At 43.7% G+C, this 20,804-nt stretch overlaps 1 protein-coding gene across 1 annotated transcript in view; it reads left to right on the top strand.

Moving 5' to 3' along the window:
• mcf2a (MCF.2 cell line derived transforming sequence a) overlaps positions 1–20,804 on the top strand; it is a 197,629-nt gene that overhangs the window by 135,249 nt on the left and 41,576 nt on the right. The window contains exons 15-21 of the mRNA XM_059976685.1: positions 1,483–1,571; positions 9,648–9,736; positions 15,628–15,694; positions 17,327–17,442; positions 17,531–17,600; positions 17,692–17,784; positions 20,081–20,173. Coding sequence (XP_059832668.1) covers positions 1,483–1,571; positions 9,648–9,736; positions 15,628–15,694; positions 17,327–17,442; positions 17,531–17,600; positions 17,692–17,784; positions 20,081–20,173 — 617 coding nt within the window. The remainder of the gene's footprint in view (positions 1–1,482; positions 1,572–9,647; positions 9,737–15,627; positions 15,695–17,326; positions 17,443–17,530; positions 17,601–17,691; positions 17,785–20,080; positions 20,174–20,804) is intronic.

Here is a 20,804-nt window from a genome sequence, read left to right as displayed (position 1 = left end):
GAGAGGAAATGCCTGGGGTTATTCTTTTTTTACAGAAATGGTAAGTGCCTAGAATGTGTTGACTGGGATTGTGGTGGAAGCAGATCTAATAGAGATGTTTAAGAGTTTTTTTAGATAAAATCATGGATGTGCGGAGAATGGAGGCATGTGGACTTTGTGCGGGCAGAAGGAGTTAGTGTAATTTGGCACCACGATCAGCATGGACAACGCAGGCCAAAGCTCCTGTTCTATGTTGTAAATGTGGGAATGGAGTTTGGAAATAATGTGGTAACACTGATGGTCTGGGGGATATATGGTGTTATTTCACTGTACTGGTTACCCCATTCACCAAGCATGTGTACGGTATTGAAAAGGACATAAACTTGGCCATGGACGGTCCCAGGTCCAGCTGCTAGTAACGCCATCCTGTAAAAACCCAGAGCTACAGAAACACCAATAAAAACCCTGAAAAGAGGATTCTGGTGGGCTGATGTTGGTGACTTATGCCAGGGTAGGGGTGATAGGTTTGAGAAGAAAAAGACAGGGACACAAACAGGGATTTATTCAGACAGTTTTGTTACTTCCACAACCTCATTGTCATAGAAGCCTTTCCCAAAAGCTCCTTTCTAGAAAGTGCTACAGAGCTATTAAAACAAAACTTCATGCCATCTTAAAGGTTTCTTCCCCAAGGCCAGGAGTTCCCAATCTTTTTTATGCCATGGACCCTACCATTAACTGTGGGGTCCATGGACACTAGGTTGGGAACCCCTGCCCAGGGGGTTAATCCAACCAACCATTCTAGTCAGCCTCAGTTACCCCCTCTATCTATCATCCCAGTCACTGCACTGTAATGACTTTAAAGTACTGTTTATCATTTTGTTTACAATGTAAATACATGCTGGTATTTATGCACATTTTATTCTATAGCCATACTTCTAACTTTATTTTTATATAACTTTTTATTATTTGTAGTTGTTTAGTTGCATGTCGTGCAGAAAAACCACAGCAGATTCCTAATGCATGTAATGTTTATGGCAGATAAAGCTGATCCTTGATATTTTAGCATTGACACGGGCTCTTTGTCCTAACTCATCAATGTAGTCTACAGTGCCTACTTCAGCGAGTCCACTTTGTAGAGTGGCAAGGTTGTTAGTGTAACACTATTAGAGCGTCAGTGATCAGGGTTCAATTCCCACTACTGTCTGGAGAAAGTTTGAATGGTACATACTCCCCATCACACTACAGGTTTCCTCCAGTGCTGTGGTTTCCCCCTACACTCCAAAGACATATGGGTAGTTGGTTAATTAATTACATGAGTGTAATTGGTACTGGGCGCTCGTTGGGCTAGAATGGCCTGTTACTATGCTCAAAATAAAAAGTAACTTCAGTTGTAGATGGGAGAATAGATGGTGGAATATGGGAAAGGAGGGGACAGGCAGGTGATGAGGAGGTGAGTGGGGGGACTTCACAGGAACTTTTCAAATGCCTATGTTTATTTTGAAGGAACGGATTCCAGTTCCAGTTTGAGGTTCCCATTTGACTTATCGTTGTATGGGAAGAGGAGTTCTAGAAAACCACAGAGCACTAGGAAGGTAAAGATGAAAATTTATCTTTATTTGTCACATGTATATTGAAACATTGAAACGTGCAGTGAAATGTGTTGTTTGTGTCAAATTTGGGTGCCGCTGTCGTGTAGCAGTTAGTGTGACTCAGGGCATTGGAGTTTGGAGTTCAATAAGAAGTTTGTATGTCCCCACCCACCCCCCCCCCCAACTCCCCCTGTGTGTGCGTGAGTTTCCTCTGGATGTTCCGGTTTTTCCCCACAGTCCAAAGACATACTAGTTTATAGGTTAATTGGTCATTGTAAATTGTCCTATGATTAGGGTATGGTTAAATCAATGAGTTGCTGCCACTGTTGGTCTGCGGCCTTGCACTAACCAGAATGCGCCCTTGCTCATAGCCTTTGTTCTGTGAAGCTAGGACCAAGACAGATGAGGCAAAGTTTATGAAATGTGAAAGATTTTCTTTATTTCATTATGTCCTTCAATTAATAAATAAAATTAGAAGTTTGTGGTTTTTCAATTTCATTTTAAATATTCACAGTATGCATATTACAAAACAAAATTTAAAATGCCGCTCAGTTTTCAATTCCCTGCTCAGAGCAATGATCGGTACTCTCAGCTGTAAAAACCATTAGAGGGAACATTGGTTGTTGGGCTCATTGGGTTAGAAGGGTCAGTTCAATCTGTATCTGTCAATAAATAAAATGAATCAAATCAGTGTTGGGGCAGCCTACAAGTGTCGCTACGCTTCCAGCACCAATTAGCATGTCCAAAACTTACTAACCCCAACTGTACATCTTTGGACTATAGCAACAACAATGGTTGTATCTATCCTAATACCAAATTATGAGTATAGAATCGAATAGTTGAAGGGAAGTAGGTGTCATTGAACCTGGTGCTGTGGGACTTCCCAAGTTTTTGTACCTCCTGCCTGTAAGAAGGTGACATGGCTCAGATAGTGGGGATCTTTGATGATGGATGTTGCCTTGTTGAGGAATGGCCTCCTGTAGACGCTACTGCATTCCACTAGAGAATGCAGAGGGGTAGAAAAGGCAATCACAGACATCCAGATGAAAACCATCACAAATCATTAAGACCTTTTATTCCAAAAGTTAAAAAGAGCTGAATTAGGACATTTAGCCCATCGAGTTTGCTCTGCCATTCCATAATGTCTGATTTATTATCTCTCTCAACCCATTCTCCTGCCTTCTCCCCATAACCTTTGACATCCTTACTAATCAAGAACCTATCGAGCTCCACTTTAAATATACTCAGTGACTTGGCCTCCACTGCCACCTGTGGCAATGAATTCCACAGATTTACCACCCTCTGGCTAAAGAAATTGCTCCTCATCTCTGTTCAAAAGGGATGTGTTGGAATTCTGAGGCTGTGCCCTCTGGTCCTAGACTTGCCCTCTCCACATCCACTTTGTCTAGGCCTTTCAATATTCGATAGGTTTCAATGAGAAACCCCCCCCCCCCCCCCTTATTTCTAAACTCCGGTGAGCAAAGGCCCAGAGCCAGCAATCACCCTTCATGCCCCTGCATTCCCCGAATCACTCTGGTGAGCCTCCTCCGGATCCTCTCCAATGCCAATTCCCAGCTGAAGATTTTATCTCATTGGGGGAAACAGTCTCTTTTTACCATCACTCAACACTTGAGTGCAAGAACTTTAATGCGTAACTTATTTTTACAAACACCGCTGAACAAATATGAACTGGCTTCACGAGAATCGTAGAAAGTAGAAGCTACAACTAAATTATTTATCCTCTAATAATGGATGGCTGAGCCTGGTTGCTCGTGTGTGCCCAAGTCACTGCTAGCGGAGATGGTATTATGTACATGCGTAACTCACACCAGACTCCAGTCCAATCTACGCGTCACAGGTCAGCGTGTCTTGTTTATCGCAGTGGTCTCACTGACTGGAACCCAACACAAGGCAAAGTAGATCATTGGCCTGATGCTCATTTCCTCATATTTGACAACAGACAATAGACAATAGGTGCAGAAGTAGACCATTCGGCCCTTTGAGCCTGCACCACCATTCTGAGATCATGGCTGATCATCTGCTATCAATACCCGGTTCCTGCCTTGTCCCCATATCCCTTGATACCCCAATCCATAAGATACCTATCTAGCTCCTTCTTGAAAGCATCCAGAGAATTGGCCTCCACTGCCTTCTGAGGCAGTGCATTCCACACCTCCACAACTCTCTGGGAGAAGAAGTTTTTCCTTAACTCTGTCCTAAATGACCTACCCCTTATTCTTAAACCATGCCCTCTGGTACTGGACTCTCCCAGCATCTGGAACATATTTCCTGCCTCTATCTTGTCCAATCCCTTAATAATCTTATATGTTGCAATCAGATCGATCCCCTCTCAATCTCCTCAATTCCAGTGTGTACAAGCCCAGTCTCTCTAACCTCTCTGCGTAAGACAGTCCGGACATCCCAGGAATTAACCTTGTGAATCTACGCTGCACTTCCTCTACAGCCAGGATGTCCTTCCTTAACGCTGGAGACCAAAACTGTACACAATACTCCAGGTGTGGTCTCACTAGGGCCCTGTACAAATGCAAGAGGATTTCCTTGCTCTTGTACTCAATTCCCTTTGTAATGAAGGCCAACATTCCCTTAGCCTTCTTCACTGCCTGCTGCACTTGCTCATTCACCTTCAGTGACTGATGAACAAGGACTCCTAGATCTCTTTGTATTTCTCCCTTACCTAACTCTACACTGTTCAGATAATAATCTGCCTTCCTGTTCTTACTCCCAAAGTGGATAACCTCACACATATTCACATTATTTAAAATTATGAGGGGGATAGATAGAGTTGACGTGGATAGGCTTTTTCCATTGAGAGCAGGGGAGATTCAAACAAAGAGGACATGATTTGAGACTTAGGGGGGGCAAAAGTTTAAGGGTAACATGAGGGGGAATTTCTTTACTCAGAGAATGGTAGCTGTGTGGAACGAGCTTCCAGTAGAAGTGGTAGAGGCAGGTTTGGTATTGTCATTTAAAGTAAAATTGGATAGGTATATGGACAGGAAAGGGATGGAGGGTTATGGGCTGAGTGTGGGTCAGTGGGACTAGGTGAGAGTAAGCGTTCGGCACGGACTAGAAGGGCTGAGATGGCCTGTTTCCATGCTGTAATTGTTATATGGTTATATTAAGTGTCATCTGCCAAGTATCTGCCCACTCACCCAGCCTATCCAAGTCACCCTGAATTCTCCTAACATCCTCATCACATGTCACACTGCCACCCAGCTTAGTATCATCAGCAAACTTGCTGATGTTATTCTCAATGCCTTCATCTAAATCGTTGATGTAAATCATAAACAGCTGTGATCCCAGTACCGAGCCCTGTGGCACCCCACTAGTCACCACCTGCCATTCTGAGAAACACCCATTCACCGCTACCCCTTGCTTTCTATCTGCCAACCAGTTTTCTATCCATGTTGAAACCCTGCCCCCAATGCCATGAGCTCTGATTTTACTCACCAATCTCCTATGTGGCACCTTATTGAATGCCTTCCGAAAATCTAGGTACACTACATCCACTGGCTTACCCTCATCTAACATCCTTGTTACACCCTCAAAAAACTCCAACAGATTAGTCAAGCATGATTTGTCCTTGGTAAATCCATGCTGGCTCGGCCCAATCCTATCACTGCTATCTAGATATGTCACTACTTCATCTTTAATAATGGACTCTAGCATCTTCCCCACTACTGATGTTAGGCTGACAGGACGATAGTTCTCTGTTTTCTCCCTCCCTCCTTTCTTAAAAAGTGGGATAACATTAGCCATTCTCCAATCCTCAGGAACTGATCCTGAATCTAAGGAACATTGGAAAATGATTACCAATGCATCCGCAATTTCCAGAGCCACCTCCTTTAGTACCCTAGGATGGAGACCATCTGGACCTGGGGATTTGTTAGCCTTCAGTCCCATCAGTCTACTCATCACTGTTTCCTTCCTAATGTCAATCTGTTTCATTTCCTCTGTTACCCTACATCCTTGGCCCATCCATACATCTGGGAGATTGCTTGTGTCTTCCCTAGTGAAGACAGATCTAAAGTACTTATTAAATTCTTCTGCCATTTCTTTGTTTCCCATAACAATTTCACCCAATTCATTCTTCAAGGGCCCAGCATTGTTCTTAACTATCTTCTTTCTCTTCACATACCTAAAAAAGCTTTTGCTATCCTCCTTTATATTCCTTGCTAGCTTGCGTTCGTACCTAATTTTTTCTCCCCTTATTGCCTTTTTAGTTAAGTTCTGTTGTTCCTTAAAAATTTCCCAATCATCTGTCTTCCCACTCACCTTAGCTCTGTCATACTTCCTTTTTTTTTAATGCTATGTAATCTCTGACTTCCTTTGTCAACCACTGTGGCCCCTTTCCCCACTTTGAATCCTTCCTTCTCTGGGGTTGAACTGATTTTGCACCTTGTGCATTATTCCCAAGAATACCTGCCATTGCTGTTCCACTGTCTTTTCTGCTAGGATATCCGTCCAGTTAACTTTGGCCAACTCCTCCCTCATGGCTCCATAGTCTCCTTTGTTCAACTGCAATACTGACACCTCCGATCTGCCCTTATCCTTCTCAAATTGCAGATAAAAACTTATCATATTATGGTCACTACCTCCTAATGGCTCCTTTACTTCAAGATCACTTATCAAATCCTGTTCATTTGGCTTCTGTAGTGGATCATCTGGCATTGAATCACAGAGTTGTTATGACACATAAGACCACTTACGCCATCGAGTCTACTAGTTCATTGTGATTGGTGCTGCCTGACCTGCTGAGCTCCTCCAGCATTTTGTGTGTGTTACTTGGATTTCCAGCATCAGCAGATTTTCTCTTGTTTGTGATTGGTAACTGGTTTATTTTTTTCACTTGTACGGAGGTTCAGTGAAAAGTTTTCGTTCTACTCACCATCCAGCCGATTGTTCTTCACGTACACTCAGTGGCCACTTCATTAGGTACACCTCTACATCAGCTGTGCAATGCAAATACCTAATCAGCCAATCATGTGGCAGCAACTCAATGCAGACGTGGTCAAGAGGTTCAGTTTTGTTGGTCAGACCAAACATCAGAATGGGGAAGAAATGTGATTTGACCCTGAAATGATTATCGGTGCCAGATGGCGTGGTTTGAGTACCCCTGAAACTACAGATTTCCTGGGATTTTCACACACAGTAGTCTCTAGAATTTACAGAGAATGGTGAGAGAAACATCCAATGAGCAGCAGTCCTGTGGATGAAAATGCCTTGTTAATGAGAGAGGTCAGAGGAGAATGGCCAGACTGGTTCTGTGGGTGAAAACACCTCGTTAATGAGAGAGGTCAGAGGAGAATGGCCAGACTGGTTCTGTCTGACAGAAAGGCAACAGTAGCTCAAATAACCACACATTACAACAGTGGTGTGCAGAAGAGCATCTCTGAAAACACAGTATGTTGAACTTTGAAGTAGATGGGCTACAGCAGCAAAAGACCATGAACATACAGTCTGTGGCCACTTTATATTAGTTACCGGGGGTATCTAATAAAGTGGCCATTGTGTATATTGAGCTACCTAAGAGGAAAAAGAGAATTTGAATGCAGAATATAATGTTACAGTTATAGAGAAAGTGCAGTGCAGAGTCACAAATAAGTTTCCAGGGTTTGATGAGTTGGTCTGAGAGATCCTTTTTGTACAAGAAGTCCTTTCAAGAGTTTCATAACAGTGGTTCAATGAGCCTAGTGGTAGATGCTTTCAAGCTTTTGTACCTTCTTCCCGATAGGAGAGGGTAGATTGGAATCCTCCAAGTAGTTTTCTGGCAGTGGGATGCTTGGTAAGTGGGCGGCCTTCAAAAGAGAAATATTGAGAGTACAGAACGTGTATGTTCCTGATAGAATAAAAGGCAAGGCTAGGAGGTTTATAGAACTTGGATTTGAGGGATATTGAAGGTCTGTTTAAGAAGAAGAAGGGAGGCCCATATCGGTTATAGGCAGTTGAGGCACTAGATAAGGATAGGAAACTCTTGAGGATCTTTGGAAAAGGTGTGGGTGTAAAATCTGGAGATAATTCCATCAAAGCCTCTGGGAGAGGCAGCAAAGAGCTAATAAATTATAAAATACAATCCCTGACCTCCGAAAATCGTAAAACTCTTACATATGAAGAAGTAATTACTGTGGTCAGCTCTTTTTGAATATGATTTGGTGAATGTGTTTAATAAAGTTGAAAATATATGTACGATGTATAGCTTTTTTGGAGAGGGAGTTTTTCTCAAAGATATCTCATTGAGTTTGTATTGACAGGAATTTGATATTAGAGGAATGAACCACTGGAATAGTTCTACTGCTTTAGCTTAAGAGGGATAATAAATCAGGCATGATGGAATAGCAGAGCGGTCTTGATGGACTGAATGGTCTTCTGGTCTTTCCCAAACAGCTTTGGATTTTTTTTGCCCAATACTGGAGGGTTGCAGCTTATGTTTCAATGAATGTTCCACATGGTGACAGAGAACATGGAACATAGACCAGTACAGCATGGGAACAGGCCCTTCGGCCCACAATGTGGTGTTGAACCAATTAAATTAGTAATCTAATGTCTAACGAATCCCCTCTGCCTACACAATGTCCATGTCCCTCTATTTTCCTCACTTCCATGTATCTATCAAAACATCTCTTAAAAGTCCCAGATGTTTCTGCCTCTACCATCACCCCAGACAGCATATTCCAGGCATCCAACACTCTCTGTGTGTAAAAAAAAACTTACCCCTCACATCTCCTTTGAAATTATCCCCCTCACCTTAAATTTATTACAGGCGAGTTTGAATGGGGAGGGTGCTTGTAGAGTTGTATTGACAGTCACCTCTGTTTGCTCCTCAAATAATAGTCATAGAATCATAGAGCTCTAAAGCATAGAAACAGGCTGTCCATCCCACCTGGTCCGTGCCAAACAGTTACTCGGCCTCCTCCCATCGACCTGCACCTGGACCATAACTCTCCCAACCATGTATTTATCCAAACTTCTCTTAAATGTTGAAATTAAACCTGCATTTATCACTTCTACTGGAAGCTCATTCCACACTCTCGTGACCCTCTGAGTGAAGAAGTTCTTCCTCAGGTTTCCCTTAAACATTTCACCTTTTTTATCTTTAACCCATGGCCTCCAGTTCTCACCTCACCCAACCTCAGTGGAAAAAAACAGTTTGCATTTACCTTACAGTGTATCTATACCCTTCACAATTTTGTATAACTCTATCAAGTCTCTGGCTGGTGACGTAGTGGCATCAGCACTGGACTTCGGGGCGAGTTCGAATCCAGCCAAATCCCTTGTATGCTCTCCATCCGTGCCTGGGTTGAATGTTGAGCTAGCAACTCGACCTCGTAAAAAAAACCTGGAGAGGGACGGGCTCCGCCAGGTTTCGGATACGCTGTATGATGAGCAATCACCAAAAAATATTGGTGCAAACAGCTTGTCATGATGGCGCCCTGACACACACACACACACACTCTCTCTCTCTCCCCCCTCCCTCCCCCTCCTCTCTCTCTCTCTCTCTCCCCCTCTCTCCCCCTCTCTCCCCCTCTCTCCCCCTCTCTCCCCCTCTCTCCCCCTCGCTCCCCCTCTCTCCCCCTCTCTCCCCCTCTCTCCCCCTCTCTCCCCCTTTCTCCCCCTCTCTCTCCCTTCCTCCCTCTCTTTCCCCTCATTCTCCTATGGTCTAGGGAATAAAGTCCTAACCAATCTTTCCCTATAACTCAGGCCCTCAAGTCCCAGCAACTTCCTTGTAAATTTTCTCTGTACTCTTTTAATCTTATTTACATCTTTCCTGTAAGTAGGTCACTAGAACTGCACACAACATTCCAAATTAGGCCTCACTGATGTCTTATACAACTTCAACATAACATCCCATCTCCTGTACTCAGTACTTTGACAATGTGCCAAATGCTTTATCTACCTGTGATGCCACTTTCAAGGAACTATAGATCCCCAGATGCCTTTGTTCAACCACTGAATCTCTGAGAGATTGACACTAACCCTAGCAATATGTGATGCTATAAGAAATGTTTTGCACTGGACTCTGCCTGAGATCAGATCTCTCTCTTTCTCTCCCGGTTACAGATTGAGGTCATGCATGAAGTCTGCCAAACAAGAAATCCGCTGCACTCCATAAACCATGAAAGTGAAGGTAGCTTGGCAATTCTGAAGGGGTAAGTGTCTGGAAAAGTTGGAGAGTGGGGACGTGTGTACTCGTTCGGGGAGCTGCTTTTTAGTGTACTCATTTTGCAAGTGTGATGCAAAGGAATACAGCAGGCATCATGACTTCAGGTGCTCAAAAGAGGCAGGTTGCAGAATACGTTCTCTGCGGTTTTAAGTATGTGCTGTTTAACTGGGAAGTGAGGCAGCGACTGGGGGCAGGTGAGAGTAACTGGAGAATGATAATGGCAGTGATTCAAAAACCTGATGAGACGGCCACGGATTATGCAGAACATAAATATCGAACGTATGAGGAGTATTCCGGGTTGGATAATCCTGTTGGATAATTGTGTTTCTCCAAACACAATCTCTGAGTTTACAGGCATAAAGGAAAGATTATTGGACCCCTAGGTCATTATATGTCTCCTGCCTGAGATTTCCTTAAGGTTGTTATAGCTGGAAGTGATGCTGGCAATAAGCTCCCACTATCTGAATGTGGGGTTGAGATTACAAAGGGAGCTGGGAAAGGCATGCAATAAAGCTAACGTCACCATTGTAATGGGGGACTTCAACATGCAAGCGGATCGGGAAGATCAGGTTAGTGTCCGATCACAAGAGAGGCAATTTGTTGAATGCTTATAAAATGGCTTTTTAAAGCAGCTTGTTCTTGGGGAAAGACTATTTTAGATTGGGTGTTGTGTAATAGCCCAGATGTTATTAAGGAGCTTAATGTAAAGGAACACTTAGGAGATATTGATGAGGGGAGGGAGAAGAGAGGGAGAAGCATAAGTCAGATGTATCAGTATCACAATGGAATAAAGAGAATTACAGAGGCATGAGAGAGGAGCTTGCCCAGGTGGATTGGAGGAGGATACTGGCAGGGATGACGGCACAGCAGAGATGGCTGAAGTTTCTGGGAATAGTCAAACACAGGATAGATGTGTCCCACAGAAGAAGTTGTTCTCAGATGGCAGGGGTAGGCAATCGTTGCTGACAAGGAAAGTTAAAGACTGCTAAAAGCCAAGGAAAGGGCGTATAAGGTAGCAAAAGTGAATGGGAAGTTGGATGATTGGGAAGCTTTGGAAGATTGGAAATCCAACAAAAGGCACCTAAAAAATCTATGAGGGGAAAAGATGAAATATGAGGGCAGGCGAGCCAATAATATAAAGCAGGATACCAGAAGTTTTTCAGTTATATAAAGAGTAAAAGACAGGTGAGAGTTGATATTAGACCACTGAAAAATGATGCTGGTGAGGTAGTAATGGTCGACAAAGAATTGGCAGATGAACTGAATGGGTTCTTTGCATCAGTCTTCACTGTGGAAGACACTAGCAGTGTGCCAGAGGTTCGTGAGTGTCAGGGAGCAGGAGTGAGTGCCATTGCTATTACAAAGGAAAAAGCGTTAGGCCTAATTCTTCTCTTTCATCTTATGGTCTTATCTATTAAGTGCTCCCAATAGTGTGTGTCCAACTCCTGGCCTTCACGTGTGGTATAGACACTATTGACTTGCTGCTTGTTAGGCCTGTTGGTGTTTAGAGAAGTAATGAAGGTTGTCTGTCCACTGTTCAGTGCTGTTTCTGTAATGGTTTTGTTTGACCAGTCAGCGTTGTTAACCCTGAACTGAACCCCAAAATCTGGAGGACCAGTGGACCTCTCTTTGTCTGGTCTGTAACCTTTGATCCTACCAAGAGCCAAAGCATAAAGGCCTGATTCCAGCCAACATAACTCTCCCAGTCACTGGGGCCTGCAGACCCCCAAACTACAACAAGCTTGTGGTCCTTTTGGAGGAGCTTAGCCACTAAGCCCAGAGGAACTCTTCCTGCAGACAGGAGAAGAGGCAAAGGTGCTTGGGGCAGATGGGACTTGTCAGCCGTGGTTGGCAGCTCATCTGGGAGAAGGAAATCTCCAATCTCAAACTTCCGTTGCCTTCATGGGGAAGGCTTCAGGAGTAAACCCCAAGGAGTCCCTAAGACAGTCGTATGTTGAGTTCAATGCTGACTGGCAACTCTTGTGACTCTGCTGGTGCCAAACCGTATCGACCTCTGCCATTCCTTTGAATTCATCAGCAGCACGGAGAGGGGCCTCTGCATGGCCAACAACTTGTTCTCCATGTTGTACTGCCCTGGCCTGCATTTCACATAGAGAGCTAGGACACAACATCTATGGACGATTCCGACCAACGGAGGGGCCTCCTCTTGGCCGATGGAAAGTCTGTTTGCTATCACTAGGTCTTGCAATTACCTGTGGATGAACTCTGTCTCGCTATCTTTCTTAATTTTGAAATACAGTGATAAATAAGGTAATTAAAAGATTAATTTCTAATTTCTCAAAGATTACCAGAACATAGATGCTATGTCCTGTTGAAGGGTCTCAGCTGTTTATTCCTCACTCTAGTTGTTGTGTGACCTGTGTATGATTGTGCTGTGTTACTGGCTCTACACTTTGCAGGACAAACTACCCTTTGCCCTGCAGCACGCCCCATCCTCTTGGAATTGGCTTATTATCATCACTTGTACCGAAAAGCGTGTCTTAAACACTGTTCGTGCAGATCAAATCACTGCTCAGTGCACTGAGGTAGAACAAGGTTAGACAATACCACAACACAGAAAAAAATGTTAGTCACAAGAAAGTGCAGGGCAGTTCGAATTGAGGAGCAAGGCCCCAGTGAGGTAGGTTCAAGGAGTGCTGCCTCAGAAAGGCTGTACCATCATTAAGGACCATCACCACCCAGTTCTCATGGCTACCATCAGGAAGGAGGTAGAGGAACTGGAAGACACACACTCAACAATTCAGGACAAGCTTCTTCTCCTCAGCCATCAGACTTCTGAATAGACATTGAACCAGTCCATAAACTGTACCTCACTACTTTTTATTCCTTTTTGTACTATTTATTCAATTTAACTTTTTAAATATTTAAGTATAGATATATATTTATGTAATTTACAGTTTTTGTCATTATGTATTGCAAAGTACAGCTGCTGCAAAACAATACATTTTACAACATATGCCGGTGATATTAAATCTGATTCTGGGGTCAAGATTCTATCATATCATACCGGGGAATCATGCAATATTCTCTGACTAATACAAGGAGGCATAATTTTAAGGTGACATAGGGGGACGCCAGGGGTGGATTTTTTTACAAGCTGTAAAAAAAATTTCCCTCCACGCCGCTCTGTCCCGACACTTGTCCACAACATCCCTAGTCTCGTCCAGCTTGGTCCCATCCTTGATGTTATCCAGCTACGTTGTTCTTTGCCCTCCTCTTCCTTTCTTCCCCTCCAGCTTTCCATACAGCAAGTCTGACAAGATGTTATCTCTCCGCGTAACGTGTCCACAATATGCAACTTTTAATTTCATGATCTTGTCCGTGGTCTATCAACTTTGGACAAAGCCCTCTCATTTGAAACTTTCTCTACTCAGCTGATCTTCACCATTCATTGATAGCACCGCATTTCAAAAGCATTAATTTGTTTCATGTCATCCTTCTTCAGGGTCCATGTTTCTGATCCATACCTCAGCACTGACCATACGTAACACTCGAGGAAGCGGATTCTACTTTGGCTGTCTACCTTCCAATTGCATAGCAGATCTTTTAGCTTCATGAACTGGGTCTTAGCCATACCTGTTCTCCTTCTGATCTCAACTTCACATCTCCCATCATCTGTCAGACAACTGCCAAGATGTTCAAACTTTCACACCTGTTCAATGTCTTGTCCATTCACTTGTAACGATACCATCATGAGTGAGTCTTTAGTGTTCGTTTTGCTTACCACTATCAATTTTATTTTCTTCAGGTTGATTTTTAGTCCATGTTCAAGGCTTTTCTCATTCATTTTATTCAGCATAATTTGCAGCTTGCATTTGCTGTCAGCTAACAACGCGGTGTCGTCCGCATCCCTGATGTTATCCACCTTCCGGCCTCCAGTTGGAATAGCTGTCTCCTGATGGTCACATTCCCGAAAAACCCATTCCCCGTAGGGGTTGAACAAATCCGGCGAGCCAACACAGCCCAGACCGTGGACAGATGGGTTGAGTACGTCTCGGACTAATTTGAAGATAGCAGGATTGAGGATTCACCACAATTGACTAATCACCCTAAAATATTGATGTCGGAGATGGAAAGTGCAATTCAGGGTCTAAAGGTCAGAAAGGCGGCCAATGAAGATGAGATTTCCACTGAAGTACTGAAATCACTTGGTCCGAAGGGAAAAACGAACCTTTTAGCGATACGAGGCAACAGTTATATGACAGGAAAACTTCCGGAGGTCTTTCTCAAATCGGTGTTTGTCGCCTTACCAAAAAAGCCAAGGACAATAAAATGTAACGAACAGGATGATAAGCATAATGTCTCACTGTGTCAAGTTACTGTTGAAAATAGAGTTTGGCAAAATGAAAGGTACAATCAGTGATGAAATTGGAGAAACGCAGTCTGGTTTTCGTAAAAGCTCAGGAACAAGGGAAGGAATACTTGCATTGAGAAACATCACGGAGAGATACATTGAGGCACTAAAGACCATCTATGTATGCTTTATTGACTATGAAAAGGCTTTTGATAAAGTAAGATACAAGAAAGTAATAGAGGTACTGAACAAGTATGATCTGGGATGGGAGAATGTGTGGATAATAAGGAACGTGTATTGGAAACAGAAAGCGGCAGTCTGGGTAGAAAATGAGCCATCACCATGGGCATGTATTAAACCAGGTGTAAGACAAGGCTGTGTTGGCTCACCGGATTTGTTCAGCCTCTACGGAGAATGGATTTTTCATGAATGCACTCACAATACTTGTGAGCCCAAACCCTGTCCTGTGCTGTAGTGCCCCATGTTCTAACAGCAGTGTAAAGCTGCAGTCGAGCCCAGTGGTCCACACTTTCAGGCTCCTGTATGTTCTGCCCGATTGGAGGGGGAGAAGAGAGGATGCCCAGGGTGGGTGGGATCCATGATGATGCTGACTGCTTTACTGCATATGAAGTGTAGACTGAGAACATGTAGGGACTTCGTGTTCTGACTGGGGGAGCTTACTGTGTGAAAATCAGCCGCAATGTTCTGAAAGCTGATAGACAACTGCAGTTACTTAAAATATCGTAGAAATACGTCCTCCTTTTGTCTTGGAGGAATATAAGGCATAGGAGCAGAATCAGGCCATTCAGCCCATCAAGTCCATTCTGCCATTCCATCATGTCTGATTTATTTTCCCTCTGAATCCAATTCTCCTACATTCTTCCCATAACCTTTGACACCCTGACTAATCAGAGCCTATCAAACTCCGCATTAAATATACCCAATGACTCGGCCTCCACAACTGTCTATGGCAATGAATTCCACAGATTCACCACCCACAGGCTAAAGAAATTCTTCCTCATTTCTGTTCTAAATGGATGTTCTTCTATTCTGAGGCTGTGCCCTCTGGTCTATTCTCCAGAGAATACAGGCCCAGAGCCAGCAAACACTCCTCATACATTAACACAAAGTACATTGCAGATGCTGTGGTCAAAGTAACACATAAACATGCTGGAGGAACTCAGCAGGTCGGGCAGCATCCATGGAAATGAGCAGTCAACGTTTCGGGCCAAGACCCAGTCCTGTGGGTCCAAAACTGCTTACAATACTCTGAGTGTGGCCTGACCAATGCTTCATAAAGCCTCAGCATTACATCTTTAACATGACCTTGGCCTCTATTAAGGATGTAATGCTGAGGCTTTATGAGGCATTGGTCAGACCACACTTGGCTCTGTCAAGTAACATAAACCATTCTGGTCACAAGTAATGTTTTCTTCACCTCTCAATGATGAGGGATGTTTTCCAATATTAACCAACATTTCCAACATTAATATCTCTACATTGTAGAGATACAGTTGGTTATTGATGGACTATTGCTGAGTAACCAATCACTTGTTTTCCAGACACGTCATAAATGAGCTAATAGACACAGAACGACTCTACGTGGAGGAGTTGAACAGTGTTCTACAGGTAACCTCGCTCATGCCTTGTGTTGTCCTGATGTGTTTGATTGATTTATTTAGAGTTACAGCATAGAACAGGCACTTCTGACCTAACGACCTGCATCACCCAGCAACCCACCTATTTAACCCTAGCCTAATCACAGGATGATTTACAATAGCCAATTATCCTACTAACCCACAACGTGAGAGGAAATTGGAGCACCCAAAGGAATCCCTCATGCCACAGGAAGGATGTAGAGTTATAAAGTCATAGAAACATACAGCACAAAAATAGGACCTTTGGCCCATCTAGTCAATACTGGACCATTTAAACTATATAATCCCATCAACTATCACCAGGTCCATAACTCTCCATACCTCTACCATCCATGTACCAATTCAAACTTCTCTTAAACTTTGAAACAGAGTTCGCACACAGCCCATTCCACACTCTTACGACCCTCTGAGTGAAGAAGTTTCCCCTCATGTTTCACTTAAACTTATCACCTGTCACTCTTAATCCATGACCTCTGGTTGTAGTCCCACACAACCTCCATGGAAAAAGCTTGCTTTCATTTACCCCATCGATACCCCTCATCATTTGTATACCTCTATCAAATCTCCCCTCGGTCTTCTATGTTCCAAGGAATACAGTCCTTGCCAATTCAATCTTTCCTCATAACTCAGATCCTCCAGACCTGGCAACATCCTTGTAAATTTTCTCTGTATCTTTCCTTTAGGTCGGTGACCAAAGCTGCACACAGTTCTTCCAATTAGGCCTCATCAATGTCTTATACAACTTAAACATAACTTCCTATTTCCTGTGCTCAGTGCATTGATTTATGAAGGCTAATGTGCCAAAAGCTTTCTTTACAACCGTCTACCGGTGATGCCACTTTCAATGAATTATGGACTTATGTTCCCAGATCCCTCTGTTCTACCACACTCCTCAGTGCCCTCGCATTCACTGTGTAAGAGTGACCTACCCTGGCTGGTCTTGCTTTAGAGTGAATTTTAAGATTTGAGGCGAGAATTTAAGATTGGGAGCTTGTGCTCAGTCTCCTCTGGATAGGTGCTGGTAGTGATTTACCCACAACTAGGTTATTTTCTCTGGAGTGGCGGAGGCTGTGAGGAGATCCAGTAGGTGTTTACAAGATAATGAGAGATGTAGATCGAGCAGACAGACAGTATCTTTTCCCCAGGGTTGAAATCTCTATTACAAGAGGGCATGCACTAAAGGTGAGAGGAAGTAAATTCAAAGGGGATGTGAGGGGTAAGTTTTTGACACCGAGAGCGGTGGGTGCCTGGAATACACTGCCTGGGGTGGTGGTAGAGGCAGAAACATTATAGACTTTTAGGAGACATTTAGATAGGCACATGAATGTGAGGAAAATGGAAGGAAATGGACATTGTGTAAGCAGTAGAGATCTGTTAACCATTTGATTACTAATTTAATTGGTTTAGCACAGCATTGAGGGCCTATTCCTGTGCTGTACTGGTCAATGTTCTGTGGTGGTGGTATCTGCATGCAGATTAGGAGATTAGTGTCCCAACACCAGTGGCAGAGTCCCATGTGAAAATGGTCATTGGGTCAATTTCATGACAACTTCTGTTCTTTGTCTCGGCCTTGGCTTTAGAGGACTTGATCTGTACTTTGCAGGGTTATCAAGCAGAAATGGACAACCCCGCCATGATATCTCTCATGCCTTCCATCCTCGAGAACAAAAAGGACGTGTTGTTTGGCAACATGTCGGAGATCTATGACTTTCACAGCAGGTACACTTTGCTCTATTTCTCTTTACAGACTGCAGCAGATATTTCATAGAGTAAAATTGCTTTTATTAACATTTAATATCTTCACTAGAATTTTTCTCAATGATCTTCAAAACTGCATCACAATGCCAGAGAAAGTGGGATTCTGCTTCCTCGAAAGGGTAAGTACATCCTTCACCGAGCCAGCACGTGGACAAAACTTTGTTTTTCCAAGCACTTCACGGTTTTGATACTTTTCACTCTGCCCTGCAGAGAGAGAACTTCCAAATGTACGTGAAGTATTGCCAGAACAAGCCCCGCTCTGAGGACCTTTGGAGACGGAGCTCAGACTGCCCATTTTTCCAGGTAATCGATTATCAGACACCGGTATCAAAAATAACACAATAACACAGTGGTACCAGTGTAAAGTGTGATTTGAAAGACATCTTTCTTATATTAATGAACAAAAGCCATTGAAGTGGTTTTTCCCTTTCCCTTTCTCCCATTATCCACTCTCTTTTTCTGATTCCTTCTTCAGCCCTTTCCCTCTTCCACCCTGTCACCTCTCCCCTCCCTCACCCACCTTCCTACATCATCATGTGCTAGTTTCCAACCACGTAAGAGCAAGGAAAAGCTTTGCTACAGTGGAGGAACTACCGCACGGAATATCCCCCCAAACATACAGGATTGACCTCTGGCAACAAACAGAAGCCAGAACCCCACCAAACAAAACAGTGCCAGACCCCGGGGGCACTGCTTGACAGACGGAAGTGGTGCACCCTCAATAGAGTGAGAGCGGGAGTTTGTAGGACGGGAGACAATATGGTGAAGTGGGGTTTAAAGACCAGCGAATCCTGTGAGTGTGGCGAAAGGGTGCAGAACATTGAACACGTTCTGTGCAACTGCCCACTCTCACCTGATTGAGCTGACACTGACCTGCTCAACATCAACCAGTGGCTGGCTGTCTGGTGTGTCCTTCTCACCTGCCAACTTGTCCTCCTTCCCTTCCTCCACCATCTTATCCTGGCTTCTACCCCCTTCCTTTCCAATTCTGAAGAAGGATCTTGGTCTGGAATGTTGATCATTTATTCATTTCAATAGTTTCTGCCTGACATGCCGAGTACCTGCAGCATCTTGTGTGTGTTCTTCATTCGTTTCAACTATCATGTCCGTGGTGTGGTAGAAGGTGGTTATGCAGGCTGATATATTAGGGACATTTAAGAGATTTGGAGATAGATATTGGATGGATGATCAAAAAATGGAAGGCTATGTGGGAGGGAAGGAATAAAATTATCTTACGATAGGTATGGTCTAGCACAACATTGTGGGCTGAAGGGTCTGGATTGCACTGTAGTGTTCTATGATCTATGACAGCCAAGGAGAACTGTGTGTTGAGAGTCTTGTCTCAGCCTCCTGTTTGGACCATGAGTTCCAGACCATCACCCTCTTTGGATGGAAAAAATCCCCAAAACATCGCTTTGATCTTTGTATTCTCCATCCAAAGTTACAGGCTTGCTTGCGGAAGAAAAGAGAACCTTCTTGTCTAAGTGCTCAACTGCTGTCATAATTTTATGCACCTTCATGAAGTCTCTTCTGAGACCTTAAAACAGGAGCAGAATTAGGCCATTCGACCCATCAAGTCTGCTCCACCATTTCATAGAAACGTAGAAAATAGGTGCAGGAGTAGGCCATTAGGCCCTTCGAGCCTGCACCACCATTCAGTATGATCATGGCTGATCATCCAACTCAGAACCCTGTTCCTCCTTTCTCTCCATACCCCTTGATCCCTTTAGCCACAAGGGCCGTATCTAACTATATCCGTCTCAACTATAACCAATGAACTGGCCTCAACTGTTTCCTGTGGCAGAGAATTCCACAGATTCACAACTCTCTGTGTGAAGAAGTTTTTCCTCATCTCGGTCCTAAAAGCATGTATGATTTACTATCCCTCTCAACCCCATTCTCCTGCCTTCTCCCTGTAACCTTTGATGCCCTGACTAATCAAGAACCCATCAACCCTCACTTCCAATATACCCTAATGACTTGGCTTTCACAGCCGTTTGTGACAATGAAATTCCTGGCTAAAGAAACTTCTCCTCATCTCTGTTCTAAATGGACGTTGCTATGCTTTGTAACTTCAGAACTTTAAACTAATTAAAAGAAGACACGGGAGTCCAAGAATATGGTGTAACTTCATCTTTACTTTAAGTGAGGCATGCGTGTATCACGTGGTAGCATGATGATGTATGCTGTTCTTGTATTTATACACATAACCCATAATGGCTTATTTAAACAAACAAAAACGATATATATACACAAGATTACTCAAATATTATTGAATGCACAATAGATTTCCCTCTATTTTGAGGCAGTGCCCTCTGGTTTTAGACTCCTATACCATAGAAAGCATCCTCTGCACATCCACTGTATCTAGGTCTTCCAATATTCAATAGGTTTCAATGAGATCTTTTAAACACCAGTGGATACATGCCCAGGTCCGTCAGTGCTCTTCGTGCATTCCATGTCCTCTGGCTTAAAGGAAGCAATCCCAGCTGAGAGTTTCCAGCCCTGGGAATGTCCTCTGCTCTCTCTCTGGGTTTCCAAAGTCTCGCAGGGCCAGGCACAGTCCTCCAGCTCTCCCTCACCTCTGCATCTTTTTCAGGAATGTCAACGTAAGCTGGGTCACAAACTCGGGCTGGACTCGTACTTACTGAAGCCCATTCAGCGACTCACCAAGTACCAGTTGTTACTGAAGGTAGGTCAGAAAGGCACCCAGTCATGACCCAAAAGAACGGCATGATCCCATCGTACAAAGGAAGTCTGGGAAAACGATCGCTGATTAGAGCAGACGGAACCCTTTGACCCTTCAGGCTGTTCTGACACCGTTAGACCACAGACAGCTTGTACATCACCTTCAGAATCAGGTTTATCATCACTGACATAGATGAAGTGTCGTTTGTTGTTTTGTATCAGCAGTACAGTGCAAGACTAGTATTGGAATTGCTACAGAGCCTTGTTAACGTAACAGTTAGCACGACGCAATTACAGCTTGGGATGTCAGAATTCAAAATTTACTTTTGCCACTGCTGCACCATCAATAACACTTGGAGACGGGAGGCAAAAGATAGGCTTTTATTAGCTGCACACGTGACCACAACATCTTGGAGACTGAGGGAAGAGCAGTGCCTCCAATCACCTTTATCCAGGGGTCTGTGGGAGGAGCCACAGGAGCAGTCAGCAGAGGGGCGTGTCCAGACAGGTATACACATAGTTTACCACAGCCACTGTTTATAAGGAGTCTGTACGTTCTTTCCTTGACTGTGTAAGTTTCCTCCCACAGTTCAAAGGTGGACCAGTCTTTGTAAATTGCCCAGTAAATAGACTAG

The sequence above is a fragment of the Hypanus sabinus genome, chromosome 8 (assembly GCF_030144855.1).
Source record: "Hypanus sabinus isolate sHypSab1 chromosome 8, sHypSab1.hap1, whole genome shotgun sequence".
In the NCBI taxonomy this organism is placed as follows: domain Eukaryota; kingdom Metazoa; phylum Chordata; class Chondrichthyes; order Myliobatiformes; family Dasyatidae; genus Hypanus; species Hypanus sabinus.
The sequence above is the reverse complement of the archived record's forward strand: the minus strand, read 5'-3'. Positions and strand labels throughout refer to the sequence as shown.